Here is an 18,135-nt window from a genome sequence, read left to right as displayed (position 1 = left end):
AAAAAAACACAAATTTCTCATGAATCAGTTGGGGCGAAGAAGAAAGTTCAAAACACCCTCCAATTGGCTGCAACTCTTCTGTTTTTGTAGATTGATGATTCATTCTAATTGGTTTTTTTTTTTCTCCCCAGAAATCAATAAGCACCTAAAATCCTAAAATCATTGTTATACTATCCGCTGTGGCCTGGATCAAAATGGTTGCAAAGGGAGCTTCGGCGAAGAAGAAAGTAGGAAAAAATTCAGAAAGAAATTGCTTCCTCAAAAGATAAATTTACCCTTTTATTCAGTAACAATACTAGTATAGTATATCATTTCGCCATCTAAGCATCATCAGGAAAGTAAGAGCAAATCAAACATACATACTGATAACGATTCATTGGTTCTCTTTGGGCCTGAGTTCAATGCCTTGTATAATGAGACCAGATTTCCAGTTACCACGCTTGACCTCCAAGAGACTCATCTCCACCTCCCCATCATCACCTCTATCATTAAAGAACTCACCCATATCTATCTCCATCCACCCATCCCATCTCTCCCTGGGTACTTGTCCCTCCGGTCGTGGATCCCTCACTGCTTCCTCCGGGTTCAACGCGTTACTGGACCTCGCGCTCCATGGAAACAGCCGAAATATTCCCCTGTTAATTCCACGCTGCTGCCTGTGCGCTCCAGTATTCGAAGGGACAGATCTAGGATCCAAATAGACAGACTTCACTTCTCCCTCTTCAGCGCCAACACCATTGGCCAATTTGACTGAAGCTTCTGCAAGAATCCCTAATCCGCGGGGGGTTTCCGTTAACTTGAACACCGTGTAAGCTCTGTACGTTGTGTTTGGAGACAGCAGTCGTGTCTCCAGCTTGCCGCGGATTTCGAGCCAACACACGTCCAATAGCTCAGCCACCTCTGAAAACCTGTAACAAACAGAGATGAATCATGATTTATGAAACCCTATAGATAATTCAACACATACGTTGAAGGAGGCCATGAGATTTTCTCGAGAGAAAGACCTGGATTCAGGGTCTGGTCTCCATTTCCAATACGTTGGGGTATCTCCCCAAATAATGGAAAGCTCTTTTGCTGCAATCATATAACACTTCTTCCCACTGCATTTCTCCAATGCGAAGGTCTGCAATAAGACAACAATAGGAACTATGTTGGCTACATCTACGCTATATTACAGATCACAACGAATTATAGGGATTGTGTGAGAGGTAGAAACGTTTGCAGAGTTATGGATACTACCAATTTAACTAATTGAAAGAGGAATCGTTGAGAGTGATGTGGTTTTTACCTTGGAGCCGTTGTCGCTGAGAAGGGGATTATCGCAGAGACAGAAAAAGAGCTCCTTCTTAGATGAGAAATTTGGCAGATAAGGAGAAACCGATGAGGAGAGGATCTGATGGATATCGGAGGGTAAGAACCTCTCCCATACCGAGTCAGAATCGGCCGCCGATCGAAAAACCGAAGAGACAACTGATGATCTGCAAGCATCTCGAGGAGACGTGAGGGATAGAATGTTAGAAATACAACCTTCGGGGAGGACGTACAGATCGAAGGTACTCTCTTGCTCCATTGCTTTACTTTCTTCTTCTTCTTCTTCTTCGCAATCTGTCTAGGCCGCCACCTTCTTGGCTCCTCTGAAATAAAAGGATGGCTCTTCTCGTCAAGCCTTTCACCCTTTAAATTCTTAGTGGCTAAGTTTCTTTCTTCGATGTTCGGTGAATTTTCGCAATTTTGATGATAATATATATAATAATGTCGTCGAATTAACTCTCAGGGTTGTGTGGCATATGGGTGATATGAGTATAAAACAGGTGTCATTTTTATAGATTCCAAATTATTACATGTCTCTTTACCAAAAAAAAAGGAATTATTACACGTCTAAGATCCAAAATTAACATCATTTCAAATGCATAGGAGAAAACCTTCTCCTTTTTTATAAAATAAAATTAAATTAAATTAAAGGAAAGAGAACGGCACTCAGGTGCCTCTCCGCCATTACACAGGGCGTGTCAAATGATCGTTGCATTCTTGGTCATTTTTGGGGTTTCAAGGGGTATGATGATTTTTGCGTGCCCATGTGTTAGGGCACAAGGGTGACGTGTCTGGCGTGATCGGGTGACAATCTTTCTCCCTCAAATTAAATAAAAAAATGAGAAAAGATTTCTACTTGGTGGCGTTTCCTACGCCCTCTCGCAAAGCACCATGAGATGACACTTCTGCCCCTGGGTAGATATCTAGGTGTGCTCACCCATTGGCCCAGACGCCTGTGTAGAGACCATACATCCAAGTAAAGATCTCTTGCCCTAAAAAAAATCAAGATTATCACTTGTATCGTCTTTTACTATAGGCATCCTAACATGAACAACTAAATTATGAACTATAATATGATTTCTATCATGCTTAATAATATATTTTTTTTTTATGAGAATCATGCTTAATAATTCAGTTCCTAGAAAAACGTTTAATGATAGACACAATATCTAACAAAATTACGAATATCTCTCAAGGCTATTCAAAAGTACTATGCTCCACCAACCTTGACAATCCGTCCAGATGTCTACATGTTTGGCTCCCAAATCTGCATAACTAAAATCTATAGTAGTAACATTAAAAGTTTTATGGGCAAGAGAACTCTAATCGGCCATGTAGCCCCTCACTAGCACAGTAGACAATGAAAGTACACACAGAGGCAATGCTTTGGATGTGATTCTTGATTTCACTGGGGTTGAATGGTCTTTTCGCGCGCAAAGACATTGATTTGTGTCTTGACACAGAAACCATGCTAACCACGCGACCGACAAGAGTTCTTTTTTCCAAGTTTTATTAATAACAACTGAAGCCCAACCTGCTTTAGTTTTCATCACAAAATAATGGTAGTAGACCCTAGGTTGAGTAAGCTCAAGGTAATCCGTTAGTGACAAAGGAGGTATTGGACATGAGGATCAACACACTGATTTCTTGCATTCCTCCCCCACCCCCCAAAAAAGAGGGTAATAGAGAAGACTGAAAGAAGGGACTTATCCGTCGCATGAGATAACTTTTCTTTGATCTATTTCTTGAGACTTATTCAAAATTCAAAGAGAGAACCTTCTCTTTGATCTAACGCCTGAGCTTGCTACTCGAAATCATGGTTTTAAATATTCGCGGCCTAACTGAAATGCTTGGAAAAATCAAGTTCATGTATCAGACATAATTCGAAAATCAGGTTTTTCGACTTGATTTGGTCTTTTCAAAACCTAGTGAGTCAAGTGAGTCAAACCTGGTCAAGGCAAGTCATGCGTTTTTTAATGGAAAAAAACGAACACTACCTAGTCGCGTGACTTTTGTGCCTAGACACAAAAACATGCAAAAGTACCACCTTGTCCCCTATGAAATAAAAAAAACCCATCGATGTTGATGTCCCTGCATGTGCTCCCATTGGCCCCCATGCTAGTGGTGGCGCTACAAGATCAAACAACGATCTCTTGCCCTTTTTTCTTCCTTTTTCTTCTTCTAGTGTGGAGGGACTGAGGCTATGGTTGCTTCACAAGTGAGAAGAAGAAGCTACTATCCTTCCTCCTCAAGGAATTGTGCAGTTGCGCTTGTTGTTGGCTCTGCACTTCCTCCTTCCCAAGTGCTACCGTGTCTGAGGATGTTACTACCATAGGGGATTTGGTTCATCCTCCACCATCACGCAGTAAGCGGTAACAAATGAGAGGAACAAATTGTTTGCTTCTCACCCGCGAAAGGGGAGTGGGGCAGGAGGAAGAAGAAGGCTAAGTTGTTGGACGGGCGTCTTCTTCTTCTTCCTTTGTTTTTTTTTTTCTCTATACTTTGTTGGAATAGATAGTGTTTTTTAAAGTGAAATTACCACACTAACCATGTTAAATCCGTGCCCAAAACCCGGTTTGAAACGCGATTTGACCACCGGTCTGGTTTAAACCTTTTGTGTAGAACCAAGAGTGGAGTACGCTCGTGAACTGTGGGTCATAACACTCAAGCCATCACACGAGATTGTCGACCGCGAAACAGGGGAAGTTCTCGAGGAAAGATCCACCGTCAGAGAAAGGGGGAAAATCGTCCACGAAAGCATATTCTTGGAATTCCCTTATGATAGGGATCCGCGGGGCCCGCACCTGAATCGCCCTTATCCACTTAGCGATGATTGGGAGTAAGTCACTATCCGAATAATTCATGCCTATGCATGACCATTAATAAGCATAAGAACTAGAATGGGCTTGGGCTTAGGAGCTTAGTCTCTTTCTAATTGTAACTAGAACTTAGGACATGGGCCATGGGCCATGGGCCCAAGTGGATCCAATGGCCCAATGACTTAAACTAGACCTTGGGCTTATACCTAACCAAACAAGCTCCTAAACAAATGGACCTAAGGACTTGAGACTAACCAAACAAGACCTAATGCCTAGATGGGTTATTAAAGACCCAAAACTACTATTCACCTCACATTTCAATCCTAAATCGTGGAGAGGAGAGGAGAAAAAGAAAGAAGAAGAAAGAGAAGAAGAAAGAAGAAGAAGAAAGAAGAAGAAAGAAGAAGAGGAAGAAGGAAGGAGAAGGGAGAAGTATGGTGGAGCACAAGCTATCATCATCAACCCTTGGTGAGTCTCTCTCTCTCTCTCTCTCTCTCTCTCCATCTCTCTTTCCCTAATTCTATTACCTAGGGTTTGAATTGATTGAGCACACCTTGAGTGCTCCATCTACTCAATTAGAAGAGCCATTAATGGCAAATCCTTGATGTTTAACTATGAAGCACCTAACCCTACCTTAAGCCCATTCACCCTTCTCCATTTATGAACCCTAAGTTGGGGATTTACCTCCATTTATGGGTTTTACTAACCCTCATGGAAGACCGTAGATGTGTGGGTTTGAGGGGTGTTAAATAACATTGATTAAAGACCCTTTCAAAACCCCAATACCCAAACCCATGAGTTTTCTTTCCATATGTATTTTAATGGAAGAAAACCTAATCGATCATGGGGTTTACAAACCCATGTTGGGTGTATGCTATGGCACCTTGGTTGGAGTTGTTCTCATGGCCAAAGAGACCCCTAAAAACCCCTAAGAATACCCCATTTTAGCCCAAGACTTTGGGGCTGCAAAACCATTCTCGGAATGGTATGAACAGCAAGACTGGCACATGGACAGGCACATGCAAGTGCCTGCAAGACTGGCACATGGACAGGCACATGCAAGTGCCTGTCCCTGAGAAAGTAGATCTGCCGGTGGGAAGTCCGAGAGGGACAGGCACATGGACAGGCACATGCAAGTGCCAGTCCCTGAGAAAGATCTCGGTGGGAGGTCCGAGAGGGACAGGCACATGGACAGCACATGCAAGTGCCTGCTCTGAGAACCTAGATCTGCGTGGGAAAGTCCGAGAGGGACAGGCACATGGACAGGCACATGGACAGGCACATGATATAGCCTTGTCAGTATGTGCCGGTCCCCTATTTTAGCCTTGTTTGATAACTTATGGGGCCCAACTCTTCTAGCCCTAAGGCACTAATCTCTCCCCACGTTGTACACTCTCTTTAGGTTGACCGACCTTCGGGGCGTATTAGTACGTGGGGCAGTGTACTTGGCATCGAACGCCGATTTGAAGAGCTCCGTCATCGACGATTGACCGAGAATCAAGGTGAGTGAGTTAAGCAAACGTCTTAATTTATGGAATGTTTGTGTGTCGTGTCTTGCGAATGTCATTCATGCATGTGTGCTATAATATATAATTATTAGTAAGATATAGGACGATATAAATGTTTAGATGTTGATAGGACTTTACATTCTTGTCTTGCGATATTATTTATTTTACTTGCACTATGGTGCGAATGGTGTTGGATTTAGTTATGGGACTCGGGTGCCGGTTGGTGCTGGACACAGGGATTCCATAATATGGACTCACTCATGGCATGTAGATCTAGGGCTTGAGCGGGATCCAAGTGCCGGTGGGTGCTGGGCTTGAGATTACCGTACTTGAAATTGCATTAGAATTGTCCATTGCATTAGGTGGAAACGGATGGTGACCGACCGACTACCTTCGGTATTCACATCTCGTACTTGTATACGCTTATGGGCTAGAGGGGCGAGAGGATAGCCGGCCGACTGTATTTCGGTATCTATGGACTCGGCCTCTGGCTTATGCACATGCGTACCTCACTCATACAATAGGTGAATGCTGGCTAGGATAAATGTTTACCCAGTACTATGACCCTTACCGACAGGGGGTTAGGTGTCGGTCAAATCCGTGGGTTCCGACCGTTATTCGGGTATACCCACCCGGGAAGTTCGGGCGCCAACCGTATTTTGGGCCGAACGCCAGGACGGGATTTGACTTGGGGGTTTGCGTATATCTCTTGGTGGAGACCGCAGAGCTTCAGCCGACTGGGTTTGTCATCGCCGGTATACCATCCGTTTATGGTACCGATGTCGGGGATGCTACCTAAGGTGTTGCTATAGTACTATACGACTTAGTTGTGTGTTAGGTGGATAACAATAAAACTATACATCATCATTCATTCATGTAGCATGATTGTAAATTGTATGTGATGTACGGTCTACCTTGGTGGTATGGGACACCTTGGTATCCGTCCATCATGTATGGTTTGCAGTCAACCCCATTCATTATTATTATTGTGTATGTTTGTGTGGCTTAGCCACTCATTGGGCTCAGTTGGAGCTCACTCCTCGAGGAAACATATTTTTAGTTGATGCAGGTACATTCGAGCAGAGTGGCACAGAGTACGAGACTCCTGAGGCTGGTTACGTTGATTGGTGGGCTCCGGAGATCGTGGAGCATGGACCGAGTGTTGTCTGCGATGTGTGTTCCTTGGCGGGACAGTGACTTATGGCCGGTGGCCATCTTTTGATGCACTTGATTATTCATTTTGAATTATAGGTGTATTCTTTTGATTCCTTTCATGATAGATGTATTATTTATATAGTAGGTAATACATAGGTCCTGATTAGAACGAATTGTACTTGAAGGGGTAAACTTGAATAGATGATATTTTATATGCTATCACCTAGCTTCTGCTAACTCTGATGTTATTAATATTAATCCTTTCTTTTTTTTTACCTATTATCTGTCGTTGTGAATGAGTAAGTCTTGGGTACTGCATCAGTGATTCTGGTGGTTGGAGAGCGTAGTTGTATGCTCCGGTTGCATTTCCCGTGGTTCAGGGAGGGGGGTGTGACAGCTTGGTATCAGAGCGTGATGCTCTACCTCATGGACTAACTCGGTGTTCACACGACCCGATTTACTCTAAATTAGGGTTAAATATTAAAAGCCTTAACCATAAACAAGAATCAGTACAACAACGGAGAATATATAAATTTTGCTGATAGAACAATGCTTTGATAATACAAATAAAGGTAGGAGACTTCTATAGAACATAAACCAGTTTAGAAATGAAGAAAAGATGAGAAACTACATACTAAACCCTAGGAGTTACAAAAAAAAAGAAAAAGAAAAAGGATATATACTAAGGTTTATGAGGGTAAAGTCATGGACAATGATGTAAAATATAATGATAACTGGGATTAGCCTAACCATAAAGAGCTATTGTATATATTAGGAAAATTTATACATTATAGGATTGCTGTTGCATAAGCCCAACGACTTCAAGATACACCAATACCAATAAAAAATTGGGGCCCTTGGTCTATAAAAATAAATAAATAAATAAATAAAAAATAAAAAATAAAAAGAAGAAAAAATTGTGGTTAGGAACATTACGAATAACATTTTGAATAGTGAATCATACCATAAGCAGGTATAGGAACGGGAAGAAGCTTACACATTGAGATGGATTAGCAAATAGCTAATTTATACAAAAGAAAAGCTCACCTGAGCCTTTTCACAAACACCTCAAACTCATCACCTGGGCATTCGTTGCTACGACTGCAACAAGCGGGGGCATATGTCCAAGACTTGCTCGTACAGTAAGCCCGTGTATGTGCCAAACCTGCAGGCCATCGGTCCCATGCAACCCCAGGGGAGTGTATTCAACATGCCCGCAGATGAGGCAGAGTCATCATCAGCGCAGGAGTGTACCTTATGTCTATACCTATCACCTGTGCACGCATTATTGATTTTAGAGTTTACGACTCAATTTAGTCACCCACGGTCGTTAGTTGTAATTCCAACTTGCGTAAGCTAGTCGTCGGTGAGAGACTTTCCGCAGACTTGTTACGTAAGCTAATGATTAGGGGAAATTATCTTTCATTTTTCTCGTGGCCTTAGTGACTGGCCCGGGCTTTCTTTGGGAACCACCTAGAAATTTTGAGTATTGGTCCTAAGTACCCTTAGGTAAGCCTATGGCCCCACATGTCTCTCAGGAGAGCCATTTTTAGGACTTGGTGGTAAATCTACCGGGAATGCTGGGATTGGCTTGGTGTATGGGCCTGATACGTTCAGGGACCTTGTCCAGTAGGAAACCCAAGATTTGTGTCTAGATTCTGAAGGGACGGTGAAAAAATATATATATATATATATATATATATATATATATATATATATATATATAGGCACGTAGTTGAATCTCGATATGTCTATACACCCACGAACCGATGGATATCTAGAAAGGATAATTTAGGACGGATGCTAGGACGTATGGATTATATCATGTAGTTGGAAGAGAATGATAGATCTAGCAATTTAAGTTGATGAACAGTATTATATCGGGTGTTAGTGTAGCCAAGTGCAGTCAAGAACTAAAAGGAACTGGAACTGAAGGATTCGACAAAACTTTGCTCAACAATAGATATGAGTGGAGTAATGGGTCCCTGAATGTCCCCTCCGTTATTGGGAGTGAATAGTAGGGATTCCATCAATATTCCAATTCATTCTAAAGCTGAGTTAGGTAGTGGAGGATCGGAAGTGAAAGTCCTCATAGGAACAACCGTGTAAGCAAAGTAGTACACCTTGTGTCATTCAACCCAAAATTTTTGGAGTACAGAATCGGACGAAGTATATGGAAATAGTTGCATCTCTCTATTTCTAGAAGTATAAGCTCGTAGTTTGATTTTCACTGGGTCCTTATATACACTGGACTTTATATTAACTAAATCGGAATTGATTTATACCATTGTGTAAGGTGGATACTATTAGAGGACAAATCAATACAACTTAGGTTAAGCTAAATAACTAAGCAGTCCTGGAGCAGAAGTTGAGCACAGTTTTAACCCCTCTATCCGGTACTATCCAATACCATTTAAGCAAAGCCAATCTGGTGGCAGATGCACTTAGTAGGAAATCACAAACCCTTCCTTGCCGACTTTAACAATCAATGAGCACTTATAGAGGAAGCCAAAAGAATGGGGTTGGAAGTGTTAATTGATGATGCTACTATGTTATTTTTCGCCTGACAAGACAACCCTCATTGGCGAGAAGATTAAGGAAGTCCAACCTACCGATGCAGAGTAATCTCATTGATTAAAGGGGCATCTTGTTAATGAGAAGGCGAAGTGCGGTCGAAGTATCCTCACCTATGCAGATACCTAGGTACGTCTCAATTTCGAGGACGAAATTCTTATAAGGTGGGGAGGATGTTAAATCCGTGCCCAAAACCCGGTTTGAAACGCGATTTGACCACCGGTCTGGTTTAAACCTTTTGTGTAGAACCAAGAGTGGAGTACGCTCGTGAATCGTGGGTCATAACACTCAAGCCATCACACGAGATTGTCGACCACAAACAGGGAAGTCCTCGAGGAAAGATCCACCGTCGAGAGAAAGGGGGAAAATCGTCCACGAAAGCATATTCTTGGAATTCCCTTATGATAGGGATCCGCGGGGCCCGCACCTGAATCGCCCTTATCCACTTAGCGATGATTGGGAGTAAGTCACTATCCGAATAATTCATGCCTATGCATGACCATTAATAAGCATAAGAACTAGAATGGGCTTGGGCTTAGGAGCTTAGTCTCTTTCTAATTGTAACTAGAACTTAGGACATGGGCCATGGGCCATGGGCCCAAGTGGATCCAATGGCCCAATGACTTAAACTAGACCTTGGGCTTATACCTAACCAAATAAGCTCCTAAACAAATGGACCTAAGGACTTGAGACTAACCAAACAAGACCTAATGCCTAGATGGGTTATTAAAGACCCAAAACTACTATTCACCTCACATTTCAATCCTAAATCGTGGAGAGGAGAGGAGAAAAAGAAAGAAGAAGAAAGAGAAGAAGAAAGAAGAAGAAGAAAGAAGAAGAAAGAAGAAGAGGAAGAAGGAAGGAGAAGGGAGAAGTATGGTGGAGCACAAGCTATCATCATCAACCCTTGGTGAGTCTCTCTCTCTCTCTCTCTCTCTCTCTCTCTCTCTCTCTCTCCATCTCTCTTTTCCTAATTCTATTACCTAGGGTTTGAATTGGTTGAGCACACCTTGAGTGCTCCATCTACTCAATTAGAAGAGCCATTAATGGCAAATCCTTGATGTTTAACTATGAAGCACCTAACCCTACCTTAAGCCCATTCACCCTTCTCCATTTATGAACCCTAAGTTGGGGATTTACCTCCATTTATGGGTTTTACCAACCCTCATGGAAGACCGTAGATGTGTGGGTTTGAGGGGTGTTAAATAACATTGATTAAAGACCCTTTCAAAACCCCAATACCCAAACCCATGAGTTTTCTTTCCATATGTATTTTAATGGAAGAAAACCTAATCGATCATGGGGTTTACAAACCCATGTTGGGTGTATGCTATGGCACCTTGGTTGGAGTTGTTCTCATGGCCAAAGAGACCCCTAAAAACCCCTAAGAATACCCCATTTTAGCCCAAGACTTTGGGGCTGCAAAACCATTCTCGGAATGGTATGAACAAAGAAGACGGCACATGGACAGTACATGCAAGTGCCTGTCCCGAGAAAGTAGATCTGCGGTGGGAAGTCCGAGAGGGACAGGCACATGGACGAGCACATGCAAGTGCAGTCCCCGAGAAAGATCTGCGGTGGGAGGTCCGAGAGGGACAGGCACATGGACAGGCACATGCAAGTGCCCGTCCCTGAGAACCTAGATCTGCCGGTGGGAAAGTCCGAGAGGGACAGGCACATGGACAGGCACATGGACAAGCACATGATATAGCCTTGCTGTATGTGCCGGTCCCCTATTTTAGCCTTGTTTGATAACTTATGGGGCCCAACTCTTCTAGCCCTAAGGCACTAATCTCTCCCCACGTTGTACACTCTCTTTAGGTTGACTGACCCGGCTCGGGGGCGTATTAGTACGTGGGACAGTGTACTTGGCATCGAACGCCGATTTGAAGAGCTCCGTACTGACGATTGACTGAGAATCAAGGTGAGTGAGTTAAGCAAACGTCTTAATTTATGGAATGTTTGTGTGTCGTGTCTTGCGAATGTCATTCATGCATGTGTGCTATAATATATAATTATTAGTAAGATATAGGACGATATAAATGTTTAGATGTTGATAGGACTTTACATTCTTGTCTTGCGATATTATTTATTTTACTGCACTATGGTGCGAATGGTGTTGGATTTAGTTATGGGACTCGGGTGCCGGTTGGTGCTGGACCTGGGGATTCCATAATATGGACTCACTCATGGCATGTAGATCTAGGGCTTCGGAAGCGGGATCCAAGTGCCGGTGGGTGCTGGGCTTGAGATTACCGTACTTGAAATTGCATTAGAATTGTCCATTGCATTAGGTGGAAACGGGATGGTGACCGACCGACTACCTTCGGTATTCACATCTCGTACTTGTATACGCTTATGGGCTAGAGGGGCGAGAGGATAGCCGGCCGACCGTATTTCGGTATCTATGGACTCGGCCTCTGGCTTATGCACATGCGTCCTCACTCATACAATAGGTGAATGTCAGGCTAGGATAAATGTTTACCCAGACTATGACCCTTACCGACAGGGGGTTAGGTGTCGGTCAAATCCGTGGGTTCCGACCGTTATTCGGGTATACCCACCCGGGAAGTTCGGGCGCCAACCGTATTTTGGGCCGAACGCCAGGACGGGATTTGACTTGGGGGTTTGCGTATATCTCTTGGTGGAGACCGTGACGAGCTTCAGCAGCGACTCGGGTTTGTCATCGCCGGTATACCATCCGTTTATGGTACCGATGTCGGGATGCTACCTAAGGTGTTGCTATAGTACTATACCTGACTTAGTTGTGTGTTAGGTGGATAACAATAAAACTATACATCATCATTCATTCATGTAGCATGATTGTAAATTGTATGTGATGTACGGTCTACCTTGGTGGTATGGGACACCTTGGTATCCGTCCATCATGTATGGTTTGCAATCAACCCCATTCATTATTATTATTGTGTATGTTTGTGTGGCTTAGCCACTCATTGGGCTCGATTGGAGCTCACTCCTCGAGGAAACATATTTTTAGTTGATGCAGGTACATTCGAGCAGAGTGGCACAGAGTACGAGACTCCTGAGGCTGGTTACGTTGATTGGTGGGCTCCGGAGATCGTGGAGCATGGACCAGAGTGTTGCTGCGATGTGTGTTCCTTGGCGGGACAGTGACTTATGGCCGGTGGCCATCTTTTGATGCACTTGATTATTCATTTTGAATTATAGGTGTATTCTTTTGATTCCTTTCATGATAGATGTATTATTTATATAGTAGGTAATACATAGGTCCTGATTAGAACGAATTGTACTTGAAGGGGTAAACTTGAATAGATGATATTTTATATGCTATCACCTAGCTTCTGCTAACTCTGATGTTATTAATATTAATCCTTTCTTTTTTTTTACCTATTATCTGTCGTTGTGAATGAGTAAGTCTTGGGTACTGCATCAGTGATTCTGGTGGTTGGAGAGCGTAGTTGTATGCTCCGGTTGCATTTCCCGTGGTTCAGGGAGGGGGGTGTGACAAACCATGTTTTGAGCTGCTGTCACAACTTGCTCATTAAAGTGGAATGCAAAATTGCTTGAAACAAGTCTTCAATTATTTCCCAAAAGTCGGCTAACCTTTTGGGCTTGGTATGTGGTTTGTGTGATTACACTTTCATCAAAAAAAAAAATGAAAAAGGTGTGGGTTTAATCCCACATCAGATGTGTGAGTGTGGCATGTGTTGTGTATATCCTCCATTCCACGGTCCCAAAAGTCGGTTGACCTTTTGGGATTGGTGTGTGGTTTGTGTGATTACACTTTCATCTAAAAAAAAAAAAAATCCTCAATTATTTCACTATTTCATATGAAAAGTAATTTCAATTTCTCATAATAAGGTGAAGAAATCATGGGGGCCATCCCTTTTCTAGTCTTATCTAATGTTAATCGTTGGTTGTGTTATTTGCACATAACCCCCCCGATGACTGCACTCACATCCCCTCCCCCTCAAAATATAAATTGCATCTCCAATTATAACCTGCTGCCTAATAACAATATACAATTCCCTATTCTGTGCTGCGCAGGCCTTTCTGAATCGTCCATGGGCCTAACCGGCTGGGGGTATTGCTTTTTGTTAGATGGTGACAGTGTTTTAATGTCTGCAGGACTTTCGAGTTCATCCAACCCAAGGGAGGCTGAGCTAACAGGACTCTTGCAGGGATGGAAACATGCGCTCAGGAATGGAATCAATCCAACAGAGATATGGATATCTAACTCTACCCTTACTGACTTTTTGCACCCTGATTCCCAACTACCTGTACCTTGGACACTGCTCTCTCCTTTTCTAGAATTAGCAGAACTTACCGCTAATTTTACTATTACCCCAATCTCCTTCTAACACAATCAATGGACTGTTGCTCTACGTTCCCATATTTTGGCTACCATCAAAACTAATTCCCCTTTAAGGTGTTTCTTGTACGATGTACATACTTTTTTGACTTTTTAATAGAATATTTTCCTCTTTCTCATTAAAAAAAAAGAAGAAATTATACCAAGGAGAGCCTTAGAAGGGCCAGACAAGGGCAGTTGGGAGAGATATAAGGACTTTGAGTTGGAGAAAGATCACCACCTCCAGCACCTATGTTTTTTCTTTTTTACTTTTGCCTTATTAGAAGCAAACCCTAATCTCTCTCTCTCTCTCTAGTCGCGAGACATGGGATGATATGATATGGGTGTTGGCCGAGCAATGATCCAGTCTACATGTCTAAATAGAAATTTGAACTGCGCGAACTCTTTTAAAGGCAGGAAGAAATTGTTCAACTCAACCACAAAGCTTCATTGTCTTCAATCTTCAAAGTCAGTGGCACATTTGCACTTATCGATCCATTTGATGTATACGTCAATGGGTCTTGGTAAAGAATTGATTGAAGGTAGGGGAAAGGCTCAATTTTTAAACAAGTGAGAAGGGTAGAGCCCCCTTGTCGTGTGAAGAAATCATTATACATCACATTTGTCTATTTTTTTTAAAACTTTTTTGGTAAAGAGAAATTTTATTGAAGGCATGAAGAGTCCCTATTACAAAGATCAAGGAGCCAAGGAATAGAAATAGGCCAAATTGTCTTACATGCCACAGAGAAGGACATCCGGGCTAGAGAACATTTGTCCGTGTTCATACTTCCAAAGCTGGGTGCTTGCTACTGACATCTTTGGAAATGGAAACTAAGGATAAAACAGGTCGAGTTGTTTAAAACCCTAGCCTAATCCGGCCCTTGGTCAGGCTGAGATATCTCAGCCCAGCTCGGACCGACTCTGATTAACCTTGATCGGGCCGGGTTGGCCCTGATTGACTCTAATTTTTTATAGGGTCTGGTTGGCTCTGATTGACCAGTCTCATATGTGATTGGGTATTGATTTGTTTCATACTCAATTGATTATTAGACTTTTCTTTAAGTTAAAAAACTTAGCCTAATCTTAAAATTTTAAATACTTCTGTTCAATAGATAATTAGCCTTTTTATTTTTGGGTAAACAATAGAAAATTACATACTAAACAAAATTTGAAAAATGTAATCAATAAATTGTAAAGCTTAACCTAATACAAAGCTGGGCTGGGCTGGGCTTAGCTAAGGCCTCAACCCTGGCCCAGCCGACCATGACTTTAGGCCTGGAAATTTCAACCTTAACCGGCCCTCAGGGTTGACAAATCCAGCCTAGATCCTGTTCAGGCTCAGGGCAGACCAGGGTGGGTCAGGGTAGGCAAGAGAGAATAGCTCCCCACAACCTTCTCGTGTAGGTACTTCTTGTAATTCCACCGTTTGAAACAGTTTCAAAGGGAGCTTCAACAAGAAAGGGATGTAGGAAAAGAAGGAGAAGAATCGCTTTGAATTAAAAGTAAGGGCATTGTGAATTATATCCCAAAAATGTGGGAAAATGCCATCTAAACACCATCAGAAAAGTAAAACCAAATCAATCAAACATGCTCATATCGATTTATTGGTTTTCTTTGGGCCTGAGCCTGAGCTCAATGCCTTGGATGATGAGACCAGATTTCGCATTAAGAACCTTGACCTCCATGAGCCTCATCTCCACCTCCCCATCCTCACCTGTTCCATTGAAAAACTCACCCATCTCTATCTCCATCCATCCATCCCTTCTCTCATTAGGTCCTAATTGTCCCTCCTGTCGTCCAAGCTGCGCAGGATCTAAATAAACAGACTTCAGTACTTCTCCCTCTTCAGCACCAGCAGCACCACAGCTGGTCAATTTGACTGAAACTTCTCCAAACAGATCTTCGAATCAGTATGCGTCGTCCGTGAACTTGAGCACCATGTAAGCTCCGTACATTGTGTTTGGAGAGAGCAGTCGTGTCTCCATCTTGCCACGGATTTCTAGCCAACACACGAACAAGAGTTCAGCCACCTCTGAAAACCTGTAACAAGAAAGAGCTGAATTGAATCATGGTTCATTCATGAAACCCTTGGGATAACCCACACATACATTGAAGAATGCCATGAGTTATGAGAGAGAGAGAGAGACCTGGATTCAGGGAGGGCTGGCCATTTCCAATACCATGGGGTATCGCCCCAGGCAATGGAAAGCTGTTTAGCTCCAATCATATAACACTTCTTCCCACTGCATTTCTCCAATGCGAAAGTCTGCAATAAAACAAGCACCGCGGTAAGCACGAGACTATGGCAGTCATTTCACGCCTTGCTGTGTCTGTACAGTATCATTTCACGCCTTGCTATGTCTGCGTAACACGGCAACAGCTCGGCAGTAAAAGATCCAAATTGTACTATTAAACTAATTGAACGAACGAGGAATTGTTGAGTATGATGATGTGGTTTTACCTTGGAGCCGTTATCAATGAGAAGGGGATTATCGCAGAGATAGAGAAAAAACTCCTTCTTAGACGAGAAATTTGGCAAAGACGACGGAGAAACCGATGAAGAGAGGAACTGGTGGATATCGGAGGGTAAAAACTTATCCCACACTGAGTCAGAATTTGCCGCCGATCGAAGAACAGAAGAAACAACCGACGACCTGTACGCATCTGGAGGAGATGTGAGGGATAGAATGTTCGAAATACAACCTTCGGGGAGGGATTGCAGATCGAAGGTACTTCCTTGCTCCATTTCGATCCTTTTTCCTTCCTCTTCTTCTTCTTACTCTTCGCAATCTGTCTCGGTCACTCTCTTGGTCTTGGTTCCTCTCAAATAAAAGGAAAGCTTCGTTCTTTCTTCATTGTTTGGTGAATTTCAGCAATTTTAACAAAAATTCGTGAATAAATGCCGTCCACCCCTCCACTGCCTCAGTTGCCTGACTCACTGGCAGTGTGAATAATGCCGTCCTCTACATATTCAAAATTCGTGACTAAATTCGTGTTCACATTACACAGGGCCTCTCTAGTAACCGCAAATGTGATTAAACTTTGTTGTCAAAAGTCAACGAGTTTATGACATAACACCACGTTGGCATTGGATAAGGGTGTAGTCGATTAGGTTTTTTGTTTAAAAAAAACAACAACAACAACAACAAAGATTTGGTCCGGTTTTGAACGAGTTAAATCGGTTTGGGGCTGAGAATGGGGTGAATCCAAAACCAAATCAATAAAGAAAGGTTCAATTTCAATTGGTTTCCACTTTGTTTGCATTCAATTTATTTTGAATATGCCCTTGTATGCACTCTCATTAATCGTCACATTAGTGTAGGAGCTATATAGCCAGGCAACAATCTCTTCTCCTATACATAATTATTTAAAAAAAACATGGTTGTTATGGCTTTTTTGGGTGGACATCAGTTTCTTATTGGTTGGATTCGATTTCGGTCTAATTTTCCATGTCTGGTGTTGCTTTTGATTGGTACGGTGCAATCCGGTGCGGTTTGGTTTACAACCAATTCCAAAATATCCCAAACAAAGCCGACCCAATAAAGTATTGGATTGATTTGGTTTGACCGATTCAGATAGCTTTGCCACCTCTCATAGGGCGTATATATTTTCCCCATTTTGTTTGATTTGTACAATAATTCTATTTCACTAATGAGCTGAAGTGGACTAGACTAGGCTGGGCTGGGCTCCGATTTTATTCAAAATTACTTGAGTTACTTTTGATACTTTGGCTTGGGTCTTTTGTTTAACACGAGTTTAATGCTGAAAAAAAATTCTAAAAAGGGTTAAAAGGATTTTCATCTTCTCAAGTACGGTGCAGTAACACATTTAAAGCGCATCGGAAAGTGCACCTCACTTGTGCAATTTTTAAAGGTGCACAAATGAGGTGTATTGTGCGATGCACTTTAAAGATGAACTAGACAGTGCACCACACTTGAGAGAATAAAAATGAAAAAATTACATGATTAGCTATTTTTGGGTTTTCATTGACAAAACTGTCCACCCTATGTTTGCGTTAACAAAACTAGACAAAAACAAGTTAAGGTTTACAAAACTGGACAAAATAGTGTCTCTCCCTCCCACACTTACTTTTTTAGACATTTTTACCCCTGTCATTGCCTTCTCGCCCAGGCATCCTCCGTTACCTGCAACCCTACCCCTGTCCCAGCCACCGCCATTCTCTGCTACCCCAAGTAACAAAGGAAAAAAAGAAGAGATTTATTCAGAGGGAAACTGCCGAGGAAGGAAGGAGAGCCACTGTTTTGTCTAGTTTTGTAAAACTAAACTTGTTTTTGTCTAGTTTTGTAAAACTAAACTTGTTTTTGTCTATTTTTGTTTACTCAAACATAGGGTGGACAGTTTTGTAAATGAAAACCCAAAAGTAGCTAATCATGTAATTTTCCCAATAAAAATTCTGAAATCAACGTTCTCTTAC

At 42.3% G+C, this 18,135-nt stretch overlaps 1 protein-coding gene and 1 pseudogene across 7 annotated transcripts in view; both read right to left on the bottom strand.

Moving 5' to 3' along the window:
- Nucleotides 1-330: 330 nt before the first annotated feature.
- The window catches only part of LOC122669510 (F-box protein PP2-B10-like), a 45,520-nt gene continuing 27,715 nt past the window's right edge, over nucleotides 331-18,135 (bottom strand). For 3 of the 7 annotated variants that reach the window (XM_043866291.1, XM_043866284.1, XM_043866285.1), the window contains one exon: nucleotides 331-731. In XM_043866291.1, coding sequence (XP_043722226.1) covers nucleotides 374-731 — 358 coding nt within the window. In that variant the 3' untranslated portion in view covers nucleotides 331-373. Of the gene's footprint in view, nucleotides 909-1,004; nucleotides 1,124-1,288; nucleotides 1,635-18,135 lie in introns of those variants that run through there. The other 4 variants (XM_043866286.1, XM_043866287.1, XM_043866289.1 and 1 more) reach the window with 3 other exon arrangements.
- LOC122669513 lies at nucleotides 15,236-16,524 on the bottom strand (annotated as a pseudogene).

This window comes from Telopea speciosissima, chromosome 7 (genome assembly GCF_018873765.1).
Source record: "Telopea speciosissima isolate NSW1024214 ecotype Mountain lineage chromosome 7, Tspe_v1, whole genome shotgun sequence".
Taxonomy (NCBI): domain Eukaryota; kingdom Viridiplantae; phylum Streptophyta; class Magnoliopsida; order Proteales; family Proteaceae; genus Telopea; species Telopea speciosissima.
This window is presented reverse-complemented; position numbering and strand designations above follow the sequence as displayed.